Source organism: Anarhichas minor, unplaced genomic scaffold (assembly GCF_050575085.1).
Source record: "Anarhichas minor isolate MPS153535 unplaced genomic scaffold, ASM5057508v1 ptg000027l, whole genome shotgun sequence".
Classification (NCBI taxonomy): Eukaryota; Metazoa; Chordata; class Actinopteri; order Perciformes; family Anarhichadidae; genus Anarhichas; species Anarhichas minor.
The window spans coordinates 12,959,019-12,980,591 of NW_027466473.1; the positions used below are offsets into that span (position 1 = coordinate 12,959,019).

At 43.8% G+C, this 21,573-nt stretch overlaps 1 protein-coding gene across 4 annotated transcripts in view; it reads left to right on the top strand.

Annotated features, from left to right (window-relative positions):
* Window positions 1-21,573, top strand: part of nbeaa (neurobeachin a) — an 81,180-nt gene that overhangs the window by 19,656 nt on the left and 39,951 nt on the right. For all 4 annotated transcript variants that reach the window (XM_076101649.1, XM_076101652.1, XM_076101651.1 and 1 more), the window contains exons 2-9: window positions 5,515-5,746; window positions 8,060-8,160; window positions 9,984-10,079; window positions 10,340-10,461; window positions 12,907-13,033; window positions 14,225-14,344; window positions 15,455-15,601; window positions 20,698-20,895. In XM_076101649.1, the coding sequence (XP_075957764.1) occupies window positions 5,515-5,746; window positions 8,060-8,160; window positions 9,984-10,079; window positions 10,340-10,461; window positions 12,907-13,033; window positions 14,225-14,344; window positions 15,455-15,601; window positions 20,698-20,895 (1,143 nt within the window). The remainder of the gene's footprint in view (window positions 1-5,514; window positions 5,747-8,059; window positions 8,161-9,983; window positions 10,080-10,339; window positions 10,462-12,906; window positions 13,034-14,224; window positions 14,345-15,454; window positions 15,602-20,697; window positions 20,896-21,573) is intronic.

Consider the following 21,573-nt stretch of genomic DNA (forward strand, 5'->3'; position numbering starts at 1 on the left):
GTGCAGAGGCAGAGGAGGTGGCCATTGACCGTCCACTCGCCTCTCTGACCCGGCAGTAATGAGCAACAGGTGCCTCTTTTCGCCAGGTTTGGCCCGTGAGAGTCATCCAATATTCAACAGTCAGTCGTAGTAATCAGCCAGCGTAATGGCTCGTTTGATGTGCCATCACAGCACTATACATAATGGACTGTGGTGGGTCCGTGTGAGATTGTTTTCAAATGAATAATCATCATTTTAATTAATGTAGACCCTTTCAGAGTACTACTGAGGAAGTGGAAATTAGGTATGAATAAAGGGCAATAGAGACAAAAAACATTTGTAGGGAAACCAATGATAAAGAAAACAGGCCTCTTCCACGAAAGATAATTTAATGTGTCACGGTAGGAAAAAATACAGGTGTAAATATAACATGAATGATGGCGGAATTCCATTTATTTATCACGGGCCTGGTATTTATTACGCTGGTTAAGTGCGATGAAAAATGCTCTAGACATGAATCACACAGCATTTCTCAGATTGGTCAGGATTGTCACACTGAATCACGCCAAACTATCAAAGGAGAAGGTTTTTTTTTTTTTTCTGTAGTAAACATGTAACGTCTGGATGGCTATATATGTTTAGCACGGGCAAACTCGAAGGAAGTGAATGCTCATTTCTAACAGTCCCAGTGATAACAGAGAATGTCCTCACAAGAAACAATGGTCAGCAATGGTTGTGAGCTCTTGTGGTTTAACAAACCACTAAAAGTGTCTTATCTCTCAAATAATCACTGTTGTCTCACAAAAGCAGATGCGTAAGTACTGTGACATTGCTCTAGCATCATAGCAGCAACACGTCTTACAAAGAAGGTAAGAGTGGAGGGTCAGCTCATTGTTTAGCTGTCCGGCTTTGACTCACTCTGACCGCTCTCGTGGCGTTGTGGACGTGGTGGAGCATTTAGCAGCTAAAGAGACGGATATTTCCCTCAGGGGTAGAGACAAGCATGACTCCGTATGTAACCGCTGGATGTGTAAATAAGCAACTGTTTGCCAGCTATTGCAGGTTATTGCAGGTTTAACCACAGTTTAGGCGGCAGATTATAAATCACACACTCCTTTTTTTTTTTTTTTTACGGTCATGACAAATAACCTATGTTGTTGTTAAGGTATCAAGACTTTTTGGGACAACAACAGCAGACATTTTGACTTGACGCAGGTGTCTATTCAAGTGCCCCAGTAAGCCGTGACAGTGTGACAGGGAGCCAACATGCACAACACCGGGACCCTGGCACTGAAGCGGCTCAGTGGAAATCCGGCCATCATTCATTTGTATTTATTTGCGCCTGTGCCTCTCCTCCTGTGACATGTCGGAATGTCTTCAGGGGAAAAGGAACTGTTTCTGAGCAGCGTGGCTGGTGAGAAAAGAGTCGGATGCACAGAGGGAGTGTTTGTTTTACCGACCTCTTACGAGAGCTGGTTTTGGCAGGTCGAGGTGCCTGCTCATATGAGCTCTTTGTGGTATGAAAACCAGCCAGTGATGCCGAGCTTACTGCCAGCTTCCTCCCGGGTCTGAATGAGAGCAGCACTGCAAAGCTGGTCAGAATTAGAAATCACAACGAGGAAAGGTAACAAATAAGTGTGCGAGTACACGAAGTAAGAAATATCTAATGACTTCATAGTAACCACAATGTCCACTAGACAATACAAGTAGATTAGTCATCAGTGAATGAATCCAGTGGAAGATATTCTTACATTTCAGGCTGTTACTGACGGTGTTTTCAGGTCAATCATGACTCCACTTGATGCTCTGAAGCAAGAAATACTGATTTCTGTCTCGTCACAACACAAGGGGGATATTAAATTCAATATTATGCAGTCTTGAATGTGTTTTGTTTATTTCCAGTGTGAGCACAGCTGCATATTCTACGTACAGGAGGCATATAACATGCAGACACGCATTCATATGCATCAGCACATGAGTGTGAACCTGTCAAATGTTCATAAAATCCAAGAGGAATATCGATTGTGGGAAAAGAAGTTGTCACGACAGGTTCTCACCCGCTCGTTTCCTTGCTGTTTTTAAATTTTTAAGGAATAGAACATACAGACATGAGCGGCACTTGGGGAGCAATCATTGTCACAGTGCTGCCAAAACAAATGTCTTCAACCACTTGCCAAGCAGACAGTGAGGTCAGTGCTCACATTGCCTCAGAGGCGAGGGGGGGGGGGGGGGGGGTTGCACTGCCAAGCCCCTTTATCCTAAGGCGAGTGGCATAATGTGGGGCCCTGTTTAAGTGTGTGTGTCCTTTACCCACCAGGGTACGTGTCGCGGGCGTAAAGGCCTCTTGTGCGTGCTCATTGATGTGATTGCTCGTCCCTTTTGTGCGTTTTTAAAAAATGTTTCCCTCCAGTGGGGCCCCGCTGACGCAAAGACGAGGGATGGGAACCGACATCGTGGACACACGGGGGTTTAGGGTGAAGGAGGAGATCGGAAGGTTGCGACTGTTTATGCAAAACAAGCATGTTCCCTCGTAAAAGTAATTAGTAATCTTTTGTCCGTGTGCAGAGCGGCAATGATGGCGCCGCTCGAGTGCGCTCAAGTGTGCTCAAGCTGCTCATGATCAACCTTACTGCCATCTAGTCAGCATGTTTGTTTATACATCGATTAAAAGCCCTACTCGAGCCAATAATGGGTCTCGGAAATGCTCCATCATTTTTATGGAAGCCACTTAAAATGGAGAACATCTATTTGATGGAGCGTTTTCATATCGGAGACTATTTCCCCCCCACATCCTTTCTTTATTACAGCTCTTTCTGTCTCACTGTCCTTTCCTCTTCAAGGCTGCTCACCTGACGTTCTCGGTCCAGGAGGCTCTCCTTGGCAGTGCCGCCCAGGCTTTAGTTGCCTTTCCAGATATTGTTTCTGTTGGAAGAGAGATAATAATTATCCGGGCACTTCCTTCTTTTCCTGCCTCCCCCCCTGTGTGTTCCTGGCACTTGCCCTCCTTTTTTTTTTTTCCTCCGTATCGTTGGTCATGAGACCCAATTCGTTGCTATCGTTTGCATCACCCCTCTCATCTTGCTGTGATGTTCTGCACACGGGTAACAAGTGTGAACTAAGAGAGATTGTGCCTGTGCTGTACATGTGTAGGTATGTCCTGGGGATGTGTGTGTTCCCGCGTTGGAAGTCGCTGCGTATCTGCTAGTTTCTCCAAAGAATACCCTCTCTCTCTCTCTCTCTCTCTCTCTCTCTCTCTCTCTCTCTCTCTCTCTCTCTCTCCTCAAGCTTCCTCTGCGCGGTATAGCGAGCACCTTCCGACTGCTTATAGAGATGTTGTAGGACGCAGCGGTCCCCAGCGGGCTCTGTAATTGGGAACCTCAGAGGAGAGGGGGAAAATTCGATGCGGGGATGAATTAATTCTTCCCCCTTTTATTCCATGCCTTGTTCAGAGGTCCTCTCTAATCTGTGCTAGAGTGCACTGGATCAATTCACTTCACTTCACTGAGAGAGAGAGAGAGAGAGAGAGAGGGGGAGAAAGAGAGGGGAGGGAAAGGGATGAGGAGCTGGTAGAAGAATATGGAGATTGTACACTTTTAATACAAGTCTAAAACCTGATCAATCACAAGGTGACACGAGGTAAACTTAACGCCGACCCGCGAGGCTTTAACCATTAAACTTTAAGTTTCACTGGGGCTGAGGCCGAGTCTGTCGATAGGCCAGCATGTGATAAATGCCGGTGTTTGCTAATGATTGCTGCAGCTATAAGGTTCAATTTTATGTCAATACTATTGTATATGACCCTATCAAAGACACCAGCATTTGCTCTTGAATTTTCTTTGTTCTCTTGCAAGGTGCTCCAGCAAGCATCCGGGTTAGGGGTCAGTTTCTTTAAAGCAAGACACGTTTCCATCCTAATGTAGCTCAAACTCACATAAAACCATAGACTGTATATATGAATACGACGTAGTCACAGAGACGTCACCCATTGGTTTGTGGGCTACGGTTCTGATGCCTAGAATTAGGTATTTTGTCGGTCGCCATCTTGTTTTTTTTTTTGCAAAGGTGACATGAGAGGGTGGAGCTAAATACAGCCGAATGCTGAATAAGACATTTTTTAGACGACCAAAATGTTACAATTAACTTTCATGAACTGAAAACACGCTGAAGCCCCGCCCTAAAGCACACCCTGCTTTATGGTCTACTTTACTCTAAATTGAACCATATTTTACAAAATGAACATCACGCTGTATTGAAGAAGACTTGAAACTAGCGACTGAGACCGTAAACTCATGTTCACAACGTTTACTAAGCGTACGAAGCTTTCAACCACCGTCCAACGATCACTGTCAGCGGACGGAGTTTTGCCCAGTTGTCAACAAAAACATCTCCTCATCTCCTCAAGATGCGGGTCAGCTGAGAGTGAAAATACAACATTGAATGAACTCCCAGCTCTATTTGGACTTTATTTTGTTGTTTAGTCACACGCGGAATTAATTATGAAGTATTAACCCTTTGTTGAAAACAGTGAAGCTTCAGTTTTCATATATCACTGGCAGCACCGACACCACTCGTCCTCTTGTTCCCTTCAGATATCAGGAGACCGCTCTCTCCTTCGTCTCCTTGTGAAACATACTGGCTGTGCTTGAGTTATCCATCACGCTCATCCTCACTGCCTGTGTCACAGTCCGACTAATGTCTTTTGTTTCTGCTCGTAATCTCTTCGTCTGCTCATAACCTGTTGCGTGTTTCTCTTCCGTCAGATTTAATAACCTCAATGTTTGGTCTCTTGGCTCGGTGGTTGCCATGGCGACCACTTCCTGGGTCGCGTGGTGTGCTGAGGATGAGCTGCGTGGGTATTACGCTTTGTGTTCACGTCGTGCAAGTGTGTGTGTGTGTGTGTGTGTGTGTGTGTACGTTTTGTGAGGCTTAGCGATATGACGGCTGTAATTTCACAAGTAATTTCAGCCATTAAGGGACGGGACATTTGCACTCGATTTTCCAAAATGATGATGTCCTCTGACTAATGCTGTCTGAGAGGACACAAGCCGAAATGTGTGTTAGTCAGTGTCCGTGTTTGCCCGCATGGTGTGGATCTGAGGCGGTAGAAGGGGGGGCCAATTTTATGCCTGCTGTATTTTGAGAGTGATTGCAGTTCGCAGAGGAGAGTGCTGTGCTCCTCACATTAAAGAGAGAGCAGAGGAGATGTGCTGTGTGTACATGTGCGTATGGTCAGATGAAGGACATTTATTTGTTGCTGTATGTGCCCCCCCCCCCCCCGGCAGAAGAATGCTTCCCTAACCCGTAATCAGCATCCATCAGATGCCGGGCTTACCTCTGCTACAGACAAAAGGTTAAATGCTTCACTAAATCATTTCTTTCTCTCTCTCTCCTCCCGCTTTCTTCACCACCCCTTCTTTTTCCTTCCCTCCATCCCAACACTGGCCCTTTTCCTGCCTCCCAAACCATTTCCCCTCCTGCCCTTCCTGTCTTCTCCATCCTCCTCCTCCTTCCCCCTCTCCCTTTACCCTCCTCCAGCTGGTGGGCGGCGAGTTTGACCTGGAGATGAACTTCATCATCCAGGAGGCGGAGAGCATCGGCTGCATGGTGGAGTTGCTGTCCCACTGCGAGGTGACGTGCCAGGCCGAGATCTGGAGCATGTTCACCGCCATCCTCCGCAAGAGCGTGCGCAACCTGCAGACCAGCACCGAGGTCGGCCTCATACAGCAGGTGCTGCTCAAGATGAGCACTGTGGACGACATGATAGCAGGTGAGCCAGCCGTCCATTTGTGAGCATTTACGTAAAGACAGTGAACGCACAATGGCAGAAAAAGATACGGAGGGGTCATATGTTGAAATGCAGATGTGAACACAGCCACACGTGAAATTATTTCCACTTTCCTTTTCATTAATTTGGATAAAAGGTCAAAGAATAAGACAATATCATCTTAATATCGTAGTACAATTTCCCTGAATAATATATGAAATGATGATGACCTGCATTACTACCCGGCTGCAAGACAAACGCACACACGTTGGGAGACAGCTTTTCTGATTTTGATATGTCTTAAGTTTCAGTAAAATGTTAATTCATTATTCTTAAAATATAATTTTGTGCTGTATTTTAACAAATTATTAAATCTGAAGTAAAACTTGAAACACAGTTTTACTACAACGATGTTGAAATCATCACGTGTCTTGAGACAGAAGCTGAAGATTAAAGCTGTTTCTGGAGGAGAAGTAATTATTATCAAGTAATTCTTCTACATTGTATTATTGTTGAACTTTGTGCAAACTAGTGGAAGAAGCGTTTGCTTTATTTACTTTTGACCATTTATCCTTGTGGATAAGAAAAACGTTCACTGTTACTTTTTTTTTCTCCAAAGTCCATAGTCAATATTTGAAGCTTTCTTTTCACTCTTTTCCTTCATAACAGAACTATTGAATGTGTGAGTGTTTGTTTGCCCTGCAGTCAGAGATCCATAAAAAGCCGCTGGTGCTGCAGAAGCAGAGTTATGACCCCAGTATATCTCCGCATGTGCTGCGATTCGTACGGAAGGCTTTATTGCAAAACAGCACATACACGGCCGTCTTTTTACATGATCATATTGACCTTGACTTCCCTTTAATGATTCCTTGGAGTGCGTGTCCTCTCCTTCCCTCCTCCTCGGTGTCCTCTTTGTCCTACCAACCGCTGCAGGATAATGTGCTTTATGCCTGCTATGACTTATTACTGCTCACCACACCAGAGCACATGCCGCTTAAGTCAATTTAATGCCAATTCTCGCAGACTCCCCTTCTTAACCGTGATTCTAACACTTTCTAAAAGCTATTTAAAATGCCCAACATTGGATTGATCGTACCAAAAACAGAGCTTAGGGGTTTTGAATCTAGGACATTGTGTATTGCGTTTTTCCTCTCACACCAAGCACCTCAGTGAGCTAGCCTTGTGCTTTATTCCCTGTCGCTGGGCTCTGGCTAATGAAATACTGTGGGAGGTCTCTATTCATATCCAGCAGGCCTAATGGGAAAGAAGAGCCTCTGTAAGCAGATTGCCTCGCTGTGAGAGGACCGCGCTGTGTAGCCATATCACACTGATCTGTTGTGGCTGTGTAAAGTGAAAGTCAATGAGGCAGTCAGGTCATTTTGACTAAACAAATGTCTTTTTAACACAATGTACTTTTTAATTATGAGGATTAGGGAAACACTTTTGACTTTTGAAAACTAGTTTTTAATTTTATGACATCGAGTCATTGTCGGTTGTTAAATAGACTTATTTGCTTTCTTGGCAAGAGTTAGATGAGAAGAGTGATACAATTCTTAATTGAGGAATATGAAGCTAAAGCCAGCAGCAGATTAGCTTAGCTTCCCATTAAGACTAGAAGCAGGGGGGGGGGGGGGCAGTCACTGGTAAGCCAAGACATGTTTTTTATTTTACATTTCCCCTTGCTTCCAGTCCTATTCCTAAGCTAAGCTAATCACTTGCTAGTGTACCTTTATATTTAGAACCTATGGTGGCCTTCAGGTAACGTAAAAACGCAAAGGCCCTCTCTGGAGACGGTGTTTGGTTTGTCCGTTCTGGGCTACTGTAGAAACATGGCGGTGCAACATGGCGGACTCAACGATGAGTATCTGCTACCTATGTAGATACGTAGGGCTCATACTAAGCTTGTTGGTATTAGCTTTGTTTACCTACAGTAGCTGGGGGTACTTAACTGTCAAGTGTGTTTGGCCTTATATTACCTGAAGTATTAAAATCAATGTAGAAAAAACGCAACAAGAATTGACATTGTGATGTACACATTCAAGGTATTTAGTACCGCTGTGAACAGCAACTCTGCTCCAGATTCGAGGTTGCTTGTATTTTGTTTACAGCGGAGGGGCTCTGAGTACTTTGAACACGAGATTGCATTTTGACTGCAGGCATTAATGACCTCACCTTATTTTATCAGAGAAGTGACGGACGAGGGCTGACTCACTCAAAAGAACACACACACACACACACACACACACACACACAGATGTTCTGGTTGTTTCTGCTCTCCTGCGCTCACTCTCTGCGTCTCTGTCTGTGTGTCCTCAGACCTCCTGGTGGACATGCTGGGAGTCATGGCCAGCTACAGCATCACAGTGAAGGAGCTGAAGCTGCTCTTCAGTATGCTGAGGGGAGACAACGGCATCTGGGTAAGTTGGTGGACATTTAAAAGAGTTTTAGGTTGTGTGTGCTTATCAGTTTGTTGTTGTTGTTGTTATTATACAGTAACATTGAAGATAAACATTGTAAAATAGTGGAAAAAAGTCATCATTATATTTTATGTATTTATATAAGTGACCTTACCCCATTGCCATATTTTGTAGTCAAAGTAAAAGCAACATTTTAATGCAGATTAATTCTGGAAAAATGCCTAAATCAATGATTATTGTAAACATATATCTGTGTGTGTGTTTAATGTTTTTAAAATCAAAAGAGATTCAGGATTTCATATTGTCTATTTGCTGCAAAAAGCACATTTCACTTTTTCTGATATGCCAGTATTCCACAATTAATCGTCTGGGAAGCTACATTTATTTCATACTAGATTAATTGTACAGCATGAGCTTGTTTGTATGTCATTAGTCTGGGTGTCACTTAATGGGATGGTTGTGCTAATAGAAAAGAATAATAGAGGACGGGTGTGTATCTATCCGTGTATGTCTGGATTCATTTGGGAGTGTAATGTCAAGACAAGGGCAATTTAGCTCACGTTTAACTTTTCTTTCCCTTCTCGTAATCAACATTATTAATGCACAGAGGTTTGAGTGTGCTGTTTTTGTTTGAGTGATCGAACCATGATAAAAAAAAAAAACAGCAGCAGGCTAATCAGCGGTGAAGGTGAAACCATGAATTCAGTATTGTTTTTCTCCAGGTGAGTCCCTTTGGGAAGCTTCTCATTTCTTAAGCAACATCCTGCCCATTATTCACTCTCTATATAACCACCATCTTCTATTACTAACATCCAAGCAGCTCCACAGCAGTCAATGCTTTGCTCAAGGGCTCATTTTCTCTCTTCTTCCCCTCTGTCAGGCTTTTACCAGGTGAATGTAGATTCCATTTGTCCACAACAAGTCTGTGAACGTAGTCCAGACATAGTTTAATTCACAAGTTTTCTCCCTCACTTAAACCTCATGAACCACTCTTACACCTGCTTCAAGCTTTCATCCTGGAAATACCCAACTTTACACTGTTAATTGTAGAATTTTTGCCCAAATTATTCCTCACAAATGGAGAGAAATAGGCCTTGCAGGTGCTGATTTTACTTTTTAAACCTACACTGCCAGGTTTACTTTAACTACCTCTTGATGAGATTAATTCAGGAGTTGAGCGCCGGGAGCGCTGAGTACAAATCCCACTAACAGTGCTACTTGCTGTTGTCATCCCAACTGCTCCCCGCAGTTTGCTGATTGGCCAGTCACAGGGTTTAGCTGATGTTTTTAAACCAAACTGTGCACATTTGGGACGGTTCTGTAAATCCGCTTTCTTGTTGGGTTCGCGTACTGGCTGTGCGATGCCTTGGCAGCTGCTGGTGTCCACTTCAATAACACCCTCGGTCCCTTGTCGTCAATCTCCCCTCTGCTCAGACTCCAGGACAACCACAATCAACAACCCCTGGTCACTGATCAGTGGTCCATAGCAAGCCCATCATCCATCCCTTCAGCTCTCTCTCTGTACCTCCTCTGTCTACTAACCCCCCTCCTTCCCCCTCCCATCCACCTCGCTCCTATTTCCCAGTCTTTTCCGATTCCTCCGCTCCCAGCAGCCTCCGTCTCTGGAGACAGATCGATTAAGGGTTGCCATGGTATTGATGAGATGTTGTCCGGAGAGGGCGGACGTGATTGAAGAGTTATTGATCCAGTGGGGTTGTGGTAGAGATGTGATGTCACACAGAATCTCCCTGTGATAGTTTCCTCAGATGGCACATAATATGTACACTCTCTCCTCTCCTCTCCTCTCCTCTCCTCTCTTCCAGCCAAGACATGCTATCAAGCTCTTGTCGGTGTTGAACCAGATGCCTCAGAGACATGGTCCTGATACCTTCTTCAACTTCCCAGGACGCAGTGCAGCGGTGAGACTGATATACAAACACAGACACCTGAGCGTCATTATCAAAAATATGCCAAATTTATTCTTTTATGCACCCAAATTGCTAAAGAGCCCTTCATGGCATCCTTTGTTGCAGTCAGTCAGAAAATCTTAATTGGCAATTTGCTTCACCAGTGGAAGGAGTTGAATGGTGAAATGTGAAGTAATGACTAACTGAGTGGTTTATTGATTGCTATAAACATTGGCAAGAGCTGAACTGAAGTGTTTATGCTCCTCCCCCAGGCCATAGCATTGCCGCCAATTGCCAAATGGCCTTACCAGAACGGATTCACTATCAACACCTGGTTCAGACAGGATCCACTCAACAACATCAATGTGGATAAAGACAAGCCGTACCTCTACTGGTGAGTAGGACACCGTTCACCTGAACTATTATGTAATGAAAGTAAAACCCTTGTAATGGGAACTGAAACCATCTTAAGAAATCCACTCTTTACCACTTTAGCACCGTCCGAATATTTCTATTGGCCATACATATTTCATTTCTTTGCCTGTTGTGTTGACCCCCATGACACATGTTGATATTTTTGCCAGCGCAGTTACAGAGGAATTAAAAACATCAATGTTAAACATCAGGTCTTTGTGTCAGTCCCTCAGGATCCCAGATGAAGGGCTTCTTTGTAGACTCTCCATTTTCGGCACAGAAAATATTGAAAAAGAAAAACAGAAGTACCAGTTTTTCTACCGACAGTACTCAATGCAGCACAGCTTTAAGAAATTGTACTTGTTATGTAAGAAGTTTACCCTTTGTTGACCGTACAAACTGCCTCTCTTGCTTCTGCCATCACTATTGATCCAGGCAAGGAAAAGCACACAGCTGAATTAAGTACAGTAGAAGTCAAAAGGCATTCTGGTTAAAGTAAGAAGAAACTAAGTGAAGTCAACACGAAAGACACAGCTTTAGGGTGAGTGCACTGTACTTAATCACAGTGCGAGAAAGCTGCAGACTCTTGCTCAATAATCTCCCTCATAAGCTGTCAACACTGGACAGGGTAGGTGATTTAATACTTATGCACAGGTAACCAAAGTTTAGCTTGCTGATGGATTCTTGGATGTTTAAGAGGGTGGCCATGATCAAAAAATGTGTTTCAAATGAACATATTTTAAATCCTCACATCTAAGAAGCTTTATTCAGATAATGTGTGGCATTTATATATATTATATGTGAGGTAAATGACTTCATCAATACATTTTTTTAATTCACCAATTGTTTCAGCGCTTCCAAAATTCAAAGGTTTTTCATTTTCCGGAGTGTTAATGTTCTCAACTGGTTTCACACCATCAACCAAAGATCTGTTGGCCTCAGACACAGAACTGGTCACATGGCTGACTCCTTCTACAAGATTAAACATTTCTGAACAAATCTCGTATTTAACATTTTTCTGCAACTTCTTTCTGAACAATAAATCTGTCAACACGAAAAGAGTTCCTTAAACTGGCACATGATGAACATTCAACTCATTAGACTGAATGACACAGAATGGAAGTTAATAGATAAACAGATAATGAATTAGAACATAACTTTAAATGTCAAGGCACTCCATTACGAGTGTGCTGCTGGGCGGACGCCTCCGCTCGTCGGGCAGCTCCGGACCTCGCTGGCCTCGACGTTGGTGTTGTAAGTGCAAGCCGTTAGCCACTATGAAGCTTCATTAGCTTTGACCTTTCATTTAATTGAACTTCTTTACTCCGCGGCTCCACCTCTTCGCTCTGTGACGCTAACCGGCGGCGTCCTCCCGCCACCTCTCTCCCCCTCACAGTCAAACATGAATTCGTTATGAGCAGAACGTTTTTGCTAAAGAATTGAGGAGCTTCCCGTCTATAGGAAGGAAGACAGGCATCTGTTTATTCCATACCATCGCAGGGATGAGCTCTGATCATGAGAAGCATCGGGGCGTAATCCTATTGCCTCAGTAACAGTTTGTCAAATTGTCATGGTAAGTGTGGAGGGTGCCCCCCCCCTCTCTCCTCTTGCCCTGGTCTTATCATCCTCCTCCAGATGCAGCTGCTACTCCAGCGGCCTGTCTCATAGTGGCCTCCGCAGCAGCAGCATGAAGGCCGCGATAACGCACCATGTTCTCTTCTAACATGCACCAGGGATTCACTTGAGAGGGATTTATATCTGCTCTCTGGCTCTGCTCTGTGTGTGATCCTTCTGGGCCTATTTTAGAAGCGATACGTGTGTTGTTGTTTTCGTGAAGAAGCTTAGCCGCGAGACCGGGGTTTTTACATGGAGGTTAGCAGTGCGGGAAGAGAAACACTATTTGGGGGAAATGGAGGGGAAGGGGTTTACGAGTGCTTTTCCACAAGCCTGTGAACTGGGACCCCCTCGTGCTGCTGCAAAGAAAATACTTTTTATGACTGGTATTGGCTTAAACAGTGCGATATGCGAGTGTTCAAGGTGCCTTGCTTGCGTCTTGGTTGAGAGGATTTCTGTCGGTACAATTTTACCATTTGCAGTTGCAGTGGAAACAAAAACAATTATTTACAATACAGCTGGTCTGACAAGTCAAACCAGACACGGTCGAAATGTAATTCATTTGACAAATGCTTGCTGTACTTTTATAAATCCAAAATAAAAAACTGGAGTCATTCATTTTGACTCAAAACAAATGAAAAGTGATGAATGTGATTTAGTCACACAGAAGCTCAAATGTTGCACCATTTATTAAGGAGTACCATAATTAGTTTTAATTTATTTCTTAACATAAATAGGTATTTTTTTCAAACACAGATCTTGAATTGATAACAAACTGACATTAGTGTAACTCTGTCTGATTCCTCCGCAGCTTCCGCACCAGTAAAGGAATAGGCTACTCCGCTCACTTTGTGGGGAACTGTCTCATCGTGACTTCGTTGAAGTCAAAAGGAAAAGGCTTTCAGCACTGTGTGAAATACGATTTCCAACCCCGCAAGGTAAGAATGCACACTCCGGCCACATCACTCGACTGAAGCATCTCTAGTCAGTGCAGACTTTGGTAACCCTGTGCCACTTGTTAGATGAGAGAGCACCCGGAGTGTGTCGCTGCTCTCTCCTTCCATCCTTGCACTCACTAGGAGTGTTGATGAGTGTACATAAGGCCTGTCAATTAAGCCCCACTACTGCATTGTCAGCATTCTGCTACTGTTACACACACACACACACACACACACGTGCACTTGCATGCACACATAACACACATTTGCTTGATGAGATGGCCTTCTGCAGTATTTGCTGACCCAGTAGAATCTCTGCACTGCCTAACAAAGTTCCCAGTGGTTCCATTTGATCAATTTATAAGTGACCATGTCTCACAGCATTTTGTCCACCGTGTGCATGTGTTAATGTGTGTGTGTGTGTGTGTGTGTTTGTGTGTGCTTGCACGCACATGGGGTATTGTCCACTTCTAAATTATGCATACACCAGCAAAAAAATTCTAGCTTCTCCTCCTCCCCCACTGCAGTTTTTCTCCCCATTTCAGTCTCCGGGTACTCTGTGTGTATTGTCACCGGGGAAGATGCTTTCTAGACACGCACACATGTGTACACGTACACACATGCACTCTATTAATGGCGAATGTATCACGTTAACACATTGTAATCTTTCATGCTGGTTAACCCTCTTATCGAGGATGCATTCTCAGTATTGCAAAGACATGAGGTTTACCCACGCCTGACATCTTGATACAAACAAACAGTTGTACTAAAATGTCTCAAATGAATCATTGCATTAGATAGGTGGAAAGGTGAAACAACACATTTTAGTAGTTTAGTCAATATAATGAATCAATGAAAAGTGCAATGTACAAAATAATTTACAAAAACAATAAACAGTACACACAATGTAAGGCAAGTCAATAGCTTTGAGATACATAAGGCAAAGAAATGCATTAAGACATTTAAAAACATAATAAAAAGGAAAACAAATTAAAACAGTTTACATCGAAAACATCAGAACACCTCAATGAACACAATAGTTCTGCAGAGAATCTCCCACTTGTATTGTTAAAATATAAAACAAACAAAGTACTCATTCTTTAATTTGCTGCAATGTTGCATTTTAGTTTGTTGTTTTTGGTTTTGATTTATGATCTTGTTTCTCTCTGAGTCTGTTTTTGTATTTTCCAGTGGTACATGATCAGCATCGTCCACATCTACAACCGCTGGAGGAACTCCGAGATCCGCTGCTATGTCAACGGTCAGCTGGTCTCCTATGGTGATATGGCCTGGCACGTCAACACCAACGATGTAAGACACTGGCTCATTACAGAGGCATTGTGTTGTTATATGCACTGATCTTTACGGAGAATAACTACATTAACATTTCGGGAAAATGCCCTCTTGAGGACGAAGGAGACGGCGGTGCAGAGTCAGTTATGAATATTGAGTTTCTTATTCAACTGCTTCTGGTTCAAATTTGATTTTCTGCAACAAAATAAAATCTATAAATCAGAAGTTGCTTTCAAAAGTTTTGCTCCAAAAAAATCCCGGTGTTGGTCTGGCGCTACACTTCCCTCCTGTCGTGATATTGGCAAACGTTTGAGGTTTGCCCTCTGCGCTCGTCAGCTGGGGCAGAGTTGCCCTTGGGCCCCGTTCCAGCACCGCTCGCCCCAAACTCCAACTTCCAACTTCTCCATTGAGCAGAGGACAGGTAGCCCGACCTCAGCGCCTTCATTACACTTCCTTCCCTGTTCGCTTTTGACATTGCTGCAATTACCAAGAGCCGGCGTTATCCTCTGAAAGAAATCCCTTGGCCTTTGGGCTAAAATGTCTTGATAGTTCACACAGCTCACCCGAAGGCAAGAAACATAACATACAGTACACGAGTGAAAGAACAGGTCTGGAAATGTGTTGATGCTATCAGGGTTTGTTTTGTCCAGAAGGCTGAAGATGCAACATATTTCATCACTTCAAAAGAAGCAGAAGCGTAAAGATTTCATTGTGATAAAGGCTGTCGGAGGCATGGAGTAGATGAAAGGCGAGTGGACAGAAAGTTATAGCAGGTGATGGCAAAGGTGAACAGAGCGATGACAAGCGAGCAGCTATCAAAAGTTCATCTGCCTTTTCACCATTCACTGCGGAGTACCACATATTTATGACCAGAGATTAAAAATGAATAATTAATAACTCTTGAGACGTCTTATTAAAAATGTGATGATCAACAAACTTTAATTAATCTTTTCCTCTCAAAGGTGTTAATGTGTCCTGACACTGAAAAGCACACGATCTAGAAGTTCTAGTGTTTAGTGTCAACAGTGTCCGCTCCCGTACTTCCAAACTCTCTTTGCAAGACAGCTCTGAGAATCAGAAATGTTTGAACTGATAGCTAATGTTTTCTCCTGTTGTGCCCTTTTTCAGAGCTACGACAAGTGTTTCTTGGGCTCATCGGAGACGGCAGATGCCAACAGGGTGTTCTGCGGTCAGCTGGGAGCCATTTACGTTTTTAGTGAAGCTCTCAACCCAGCTCAGATCTTTGCCATCCACCAGCTTGGCCCAGGATACAAGGTGAGACAGCGTGCACGTACTTCCTCATCACCCACCGTACTGTGTATTCTCTGGACGCTTTACTGCGCATCAATGTCATTTGGCAGGAAGAATATCCTGGCAACCTGAGGATTTCATTGTTACCTAATGCTGTCTTTGCCCGTTCAGGGAGAAGAAGTTGAGGCCATCAATCATTCTCGGGCTGTCAAACACAGAAATAGCCCGTGTATTGGCGCCAGGGTTGGTAGCTTGAGTGTTTGTTGTCAGTTGATGTACAGAGTGTAGGTTTCACATCCCGTGGACCCTCTCTTATAGTGCATTAGTGCTGCAGCATGAGTTTTAGGACAAATTGGTGTACTGCTTTTTGCGTAGGCCAGAGCAGCGGTTGAAGAACCCTTCATCAACACCACTCGTCATGTTCCAATTGTGTTCATTTGATTTGATTTGATGGTTGGGAATCACTGGACTGGAGTGCAGCTTATGAAAGAAGCTTCCTTTTTAGGATTAATGTGTGAAGCAAAAGTCTACTTTGCAACGCTCTCAACAACCTTTTTTTTCCAGCAAGGATACAGAGAGAAATTCTGTTTACAAGAGGCAGAGGCAATCAATATGTCAACCACAGTTTCACGCTTACGCTGTAACCTTGATGCAACATATTTTATTACCAAAAACCAAGCTTTTGACAGGGGGGCTGTCTCATCTGGGTAATCTAATAGGTGCAGGAACGTTTTTCATTTCTAATAATTCTGCTCCTGTCAGCCGGAACATCATCGCTATCGGTGAGCTTTTCTAATTCAGTTTCAAAAGAGACAGATACATCTCTATATATCTATCCGTCCATCTATATATCTTTATTGTGCTTTATTGTGTATATATGTATAAATTCTCAACAATGGATCATAATGTCGTGCAGCTGAAAGACATGTTGTGAGCGAGGGCCGTGGCTGACGTGACAAACTCATTTTCTGAAACCTTATTGGCTGCCTAGATATAAACGCCTGCACTCTTTTAATGCCTCCCTGTCACCAAATAAAGTTGTAGTAGATGAAGCAGATTGAGATTACAGGGGCACAATAAAAAGTAGATTACTAAACAATCACAAAAGGCCTCTCGGGAAATCACAGATTGATGTCTGGAATTTGTAGTATGCGAGGGTGGATTTTAAACAGACACAGAACTTTGCGTTCCTGTCGCACTATAGAATTATTCAAATGAGGCATCACGCCCTTTAGAAATCACCAGCTCTGCCTTTTGGCCTGGCCAGCGGAGACGGCTGAGATGTCGCAACACCTTGCCAGCTGTCTGCATTCTTGTTTTGGCAGACGTGTGCGCGCCTCGGGCCACTTATAGCTTGTTTATGAAGGTGTCCAAACCTGTCAAGATTTCAGCACCATGAGACTGCACGGATATCTGAGGCTGCTGATGTTTGGGAACAGCTGCTGGTATTTCAAAAGCTCCTTAAAAAGGGTACACACTGAATCAGGAATTGGCTTTTTAATTACCAAGACTTGATAAGGTGACACTAATAGAGAAACATGCAGAGTACACAAAGATTGCATGAGGTAGAGCACAGATCATCCTCTCTCTCTCTCTCTCTCTCTCTCTCTCTCTCTCTCTCTCTTTCTCTCTCTCTCTCTCTCTCTCTCTTTCTCTCTCTCTCTCTCTCTCTTTCTCTCTCTCTCTCTCTCTCACGTTATAAGCTAGAGTCCTCTCATGTTCCTCCTAATGATCGCATGCTTGGGGTTTGCTGTTTCTCGGCCATGAATACTGATTCCTCTCTCTGTCACAGCCCACAGTTTCCCGTGGCTGATCAGTCAGATGATTGCCTCTCTGCACGGTGCAGAATGGGCTTCTCAGATGCCCAGAAGAGACCATTAAATGGCTCAGTTGTTTCAAAGCTGCTGGCCTCGGTGCCGCTACCGTAATGATGAGTGTGCGGGTTTTTCCGGTCGACTAAAGGAGAGCGCCAGTGGGACTCGGCTTGTGTCACACAGCTTCCTGTCTTAAATGCGAATAGAGGCCCGTCCTTGTTCCCACGACTTCACGCGGAGAAGGATGCGCATATATGACAATCTGCTCCCGGAGTCTAATCTGTGCTGTACAGTATATACATACGCGTGCGCGTAGCTGTACGCAGCCTCTCGGTCTCATCCACTGTCAGTGTTACTGTTCAGTAATGAGCAGCGAAAAGCAGACAGCCACTCTGCTCGCTCTGCTGAACAAGCCGTCAGCACAGTGAGGGTGTTCAAGGTCTTCTCGCTCGACGCGGCTCATGATGGCTGACACGCTGTGTGTACTGAATGTCTGTACGTGTGTGCAGTTCAGCACTTCCATGCTCTCCTAACGACAGAAGCAGGACTATAACATCTTGTTTTCCAGTGTGAGCTATGGGTAAAAGAAAGTTTTGTGTTTTTTAGTCTGTGTCTGTGTGTCTGTGTGTGTCTGTGTGTGTCTGTGTGTGTGTGTGTGTCTGTGTGTGTGTGTCGCTGGTTGCACTCATCATCATCCAGTCCAGATTTCCTCATTGCGGAGCACTGCCAACAATCTGGCCGCAACTTAATTATTGGACCGTGTGGAGTGTCTATCTGGACACCTGCATTGTATGCCTGTGTGTGTTTTTGCGTGCACATTTGTCTAGTGTGTAATTGTCCGATTTTATAATACTTTTTTTGAAAGGTCTTTTGTTCTGTGCATTTTAATTTTCAGAGAAACGTCCCCTCAGCTTGGCGCTGACTGAAAGAATATCAATAACTCCTAAAAGCTGGCATCAAATGTCTCGGTGGAGTTTTTATATTGTTTAGCTATTCTGTGATCAGTTTTAGATTGTATTTAGTACTGAAACTCAAAGTCATGAAAAATATCAAATGATACCCAGCCCTAGATTTGTACGCACAAGTTATTCAATCATCTGATAACCTCAATAAGATGGATGATTTAGTTTTGCCATATGTTGAGGAGGACTCATTTTGGAGGACTGGTTGTCATTCAGCAATCTGTGTGGAGGCTGAGCAGAATGGAGTAGAAGTGTGTGTGTGTGTGTGTGTGTGTGTGTGTGTGTGTGTGTGCTGTTATCACTGCAGGCCAGTGTGGTATCTGCAGCTGTCAGGTGTTGTCAGGAGTCAGGAGTTGTCGCTTTCATTCCTCTGTGTGTGCTTGTGTGACCAGGTGAGGAATAGCATGTGATTAAGCGCAGCTTCGTAAAGCTTCACGTATGTTACATTGTGCACTTTCCTTCACTCTTGCCTGCTTCTCCCGCCGCCTGTCTAATGTTGGAATTTAGAAGAAGAAGAAAGAAGAAGAAACATTCCTTTATTAGTCCCACAGTGGGGAAATTATTCTCTGCATTTGACCCATCCCTGTATATATAGGGAGCAGTGGGCTGCCAAAAGGATCCGTGCATCCATTAATACTTTAAAGAGTCAGCAAATCTCTTGCACACTTTCAGCTACCTGCCTCCGTCGTTTAGCACGGCGACATACATTAAAAGCTCACAGTTCCACAGCTACATCTCTACATATGCACAAGTACACACCCACGTTTCATAAATGCACCACAATAAATGGGCTTACGCTGCAAAAAGTGTGCATCTTAATAAGTGTATTAATTTCACATTCAGTAATGCTTTTTTTGTCCAGAGGGCTCACTGACCTTGAAAAATAAACAGAAGAGCAATTTATTTGTGTTTGTGATTGATTACCTTGCATATTAACGCAGGCATGCTGGCCTACCGCGTAAGTACCGTTGATTACTCGTGTAGATAATGTTCCGCTGGCGTTAATGTGTGTGTAGGTGTCAGGGTTGCAGTGGTATAGTATGAAAATTGACCGTTATTATACTACTGTATGTATAGTTGCTTATTAATTGTTTTTAGAAAACTGACATAAGTGAGTGAGTGTCCTTTAAGGGTCATTGTAATAATAATAATAATAATAGTGTAATACCGTATTTTCTGAGATGGTATCGTACTGTGAAAATCGAATACCGTTGCAACCCAAGTATGTGAGGTGTTAGTTTGGAAAATGTGCTTCAGAATCAGATGATAGGTTTCTACAAGTAAGCCTTTTGTGTCACATTTGAACCTGATAAATGGAAGGAAGACTAAGCCAGTGCTAGAAAACAGTAGAAGTGCATTCGCTGGGCTGAGATAAGGATGTTGCTCCGTGGAGGGGCTCTTTTCTTCAGACGTCGTCTCCATTGTTCAGCGCACTCTTTGCTTCAGAGGGAAATTTTATAGCTGCGTGGTTCAAACTGCTCCGGGCACGTTTTCTTCAGCAGACCTCAGATGAAAGGTTTAGAAGAAGACGGGCCTGCAGGTCTGTGAGCAGCCCCGGGGCTTTCCTGTGCAGTCAGGCTGAGCAAGGCGCCTGGGGACACGGCCGCTCGGAAGGGGAGAGGAGCCCCTTTTACCTGGAGCTGCTGCAAAGGGCGGCAGAGCAACTCGCTGGCCTTTCATCTGCGGGGCTTCATGCGTAGATCAGCACCGCTGCAGGACACATGAACACACAGACAGATGCAGCCAAAAGATTTACACACACACACACACACACAAAGTGCGGCCTAGACTTCCTACAATGTCAATGGTATTAATCATTTTTCTGTATTTGAGCTGAGGAGACAGCATTCAATTCAATTCTTTATAGTTTTCCCCATTCCAAATGTGTCAGTCTATTTCAGTATTACTGTATGAGGAGCTAATATTCTTTCAAGGACAAAAATTACAAGGAAAACGGTCCACGGTATTTTCGATTTCCACAAGATAAACAACAGCAGCTTGTGGAAAAGGTATAATTTTGTGTTATTTGCAGGACAAATGTAACGTAATAGTCAGAAATTGAATAACACAAATATATCCGGGTTTTTTGTTGACTACAAAGAGAGGAGATACATTCGGAGCTCCGGGAGCCTTTCTCCCACTCATCCGTTGGCCCTTGCCATCTCTTATTCTGTGCTAATTGAATTAGTACCTGGGTTGGCGCTGTGTTCATTAAGCTAATGCTGGGTTGTTTACACATGCTGCAATTAAGCAGACTCCATTTTGGGTGTTGAACGTGCACACACAGACTCACACTCACACTTCTCTCGTCTTTCTTTGACATCTTCTTTCTCCATCACTGCAGAGCACTTTCAAGTTCAAGTCAGAGAGTGACATCCACCTGGCTGAGCACCACAAGCAGGTTTTGTACGATAGCAAGCTGGCCAACTCCATCTCCTTCACCTACAACGCCAAGGCGACGGATGCCCAGCTCTGCCTGGAGTCGTCGCCGAGGGAAAACTCCTCCATCTTCGTCCACTCTCCACACGCGCTCATGCTACAGGTCAGTCCGCCGGGATTCTTCTGAGTGGCTGCTCGTCGCTGACCTGGTTACCGAGCTTTGAATCGATGCCAAATCTCATGAGTTGTTCATCAATTCATGTATGAAATGGCAGTTCAGTCTGACTCACACTTGTAGTAGATCGGGGGTTTACCACAGAAGGACAATACAGATGTTGGTTGAAAGAGAAAATATAAAATGCACCTTGTGAAAGACAGTTGCCACCAAGGTCTTGAAGTTCACAATTTTCACTTTTCTTCTCAGCTATTAATTTCACTATCTCGTTTGAGAATATTGCTTTTATTTGAATGCCAGCACATTTCTTTCCAAGTGTATTCTATTCAAGGCTGGTTGCTAAAAGTGGCTTTTCTTTGTATCGCATCTTGATTTGTAACACTGTCCTCCTGCGCCAGCAATTCAGGCAGCAATTACTGTAATCACAAATACAAAGGCAGCAGGTGAGTCTTATTGTATTCTAGTTGTATAGTTATTTCAATCAGAGGTACCGCAATCATCTTCAGTTCAGCGAGTTAAGACAGCAAAAGACAGGTTTAGAGTTAAACAGGTGGCATTTACAGCACTATGGTGATTCTGAGCTTTGGCATAATTAATAACATTTTCGATTATTTATTTTTTTGTTGTTGCTGAAAACCAAAAGAGGGTCTTCATTGCACGAGAGCA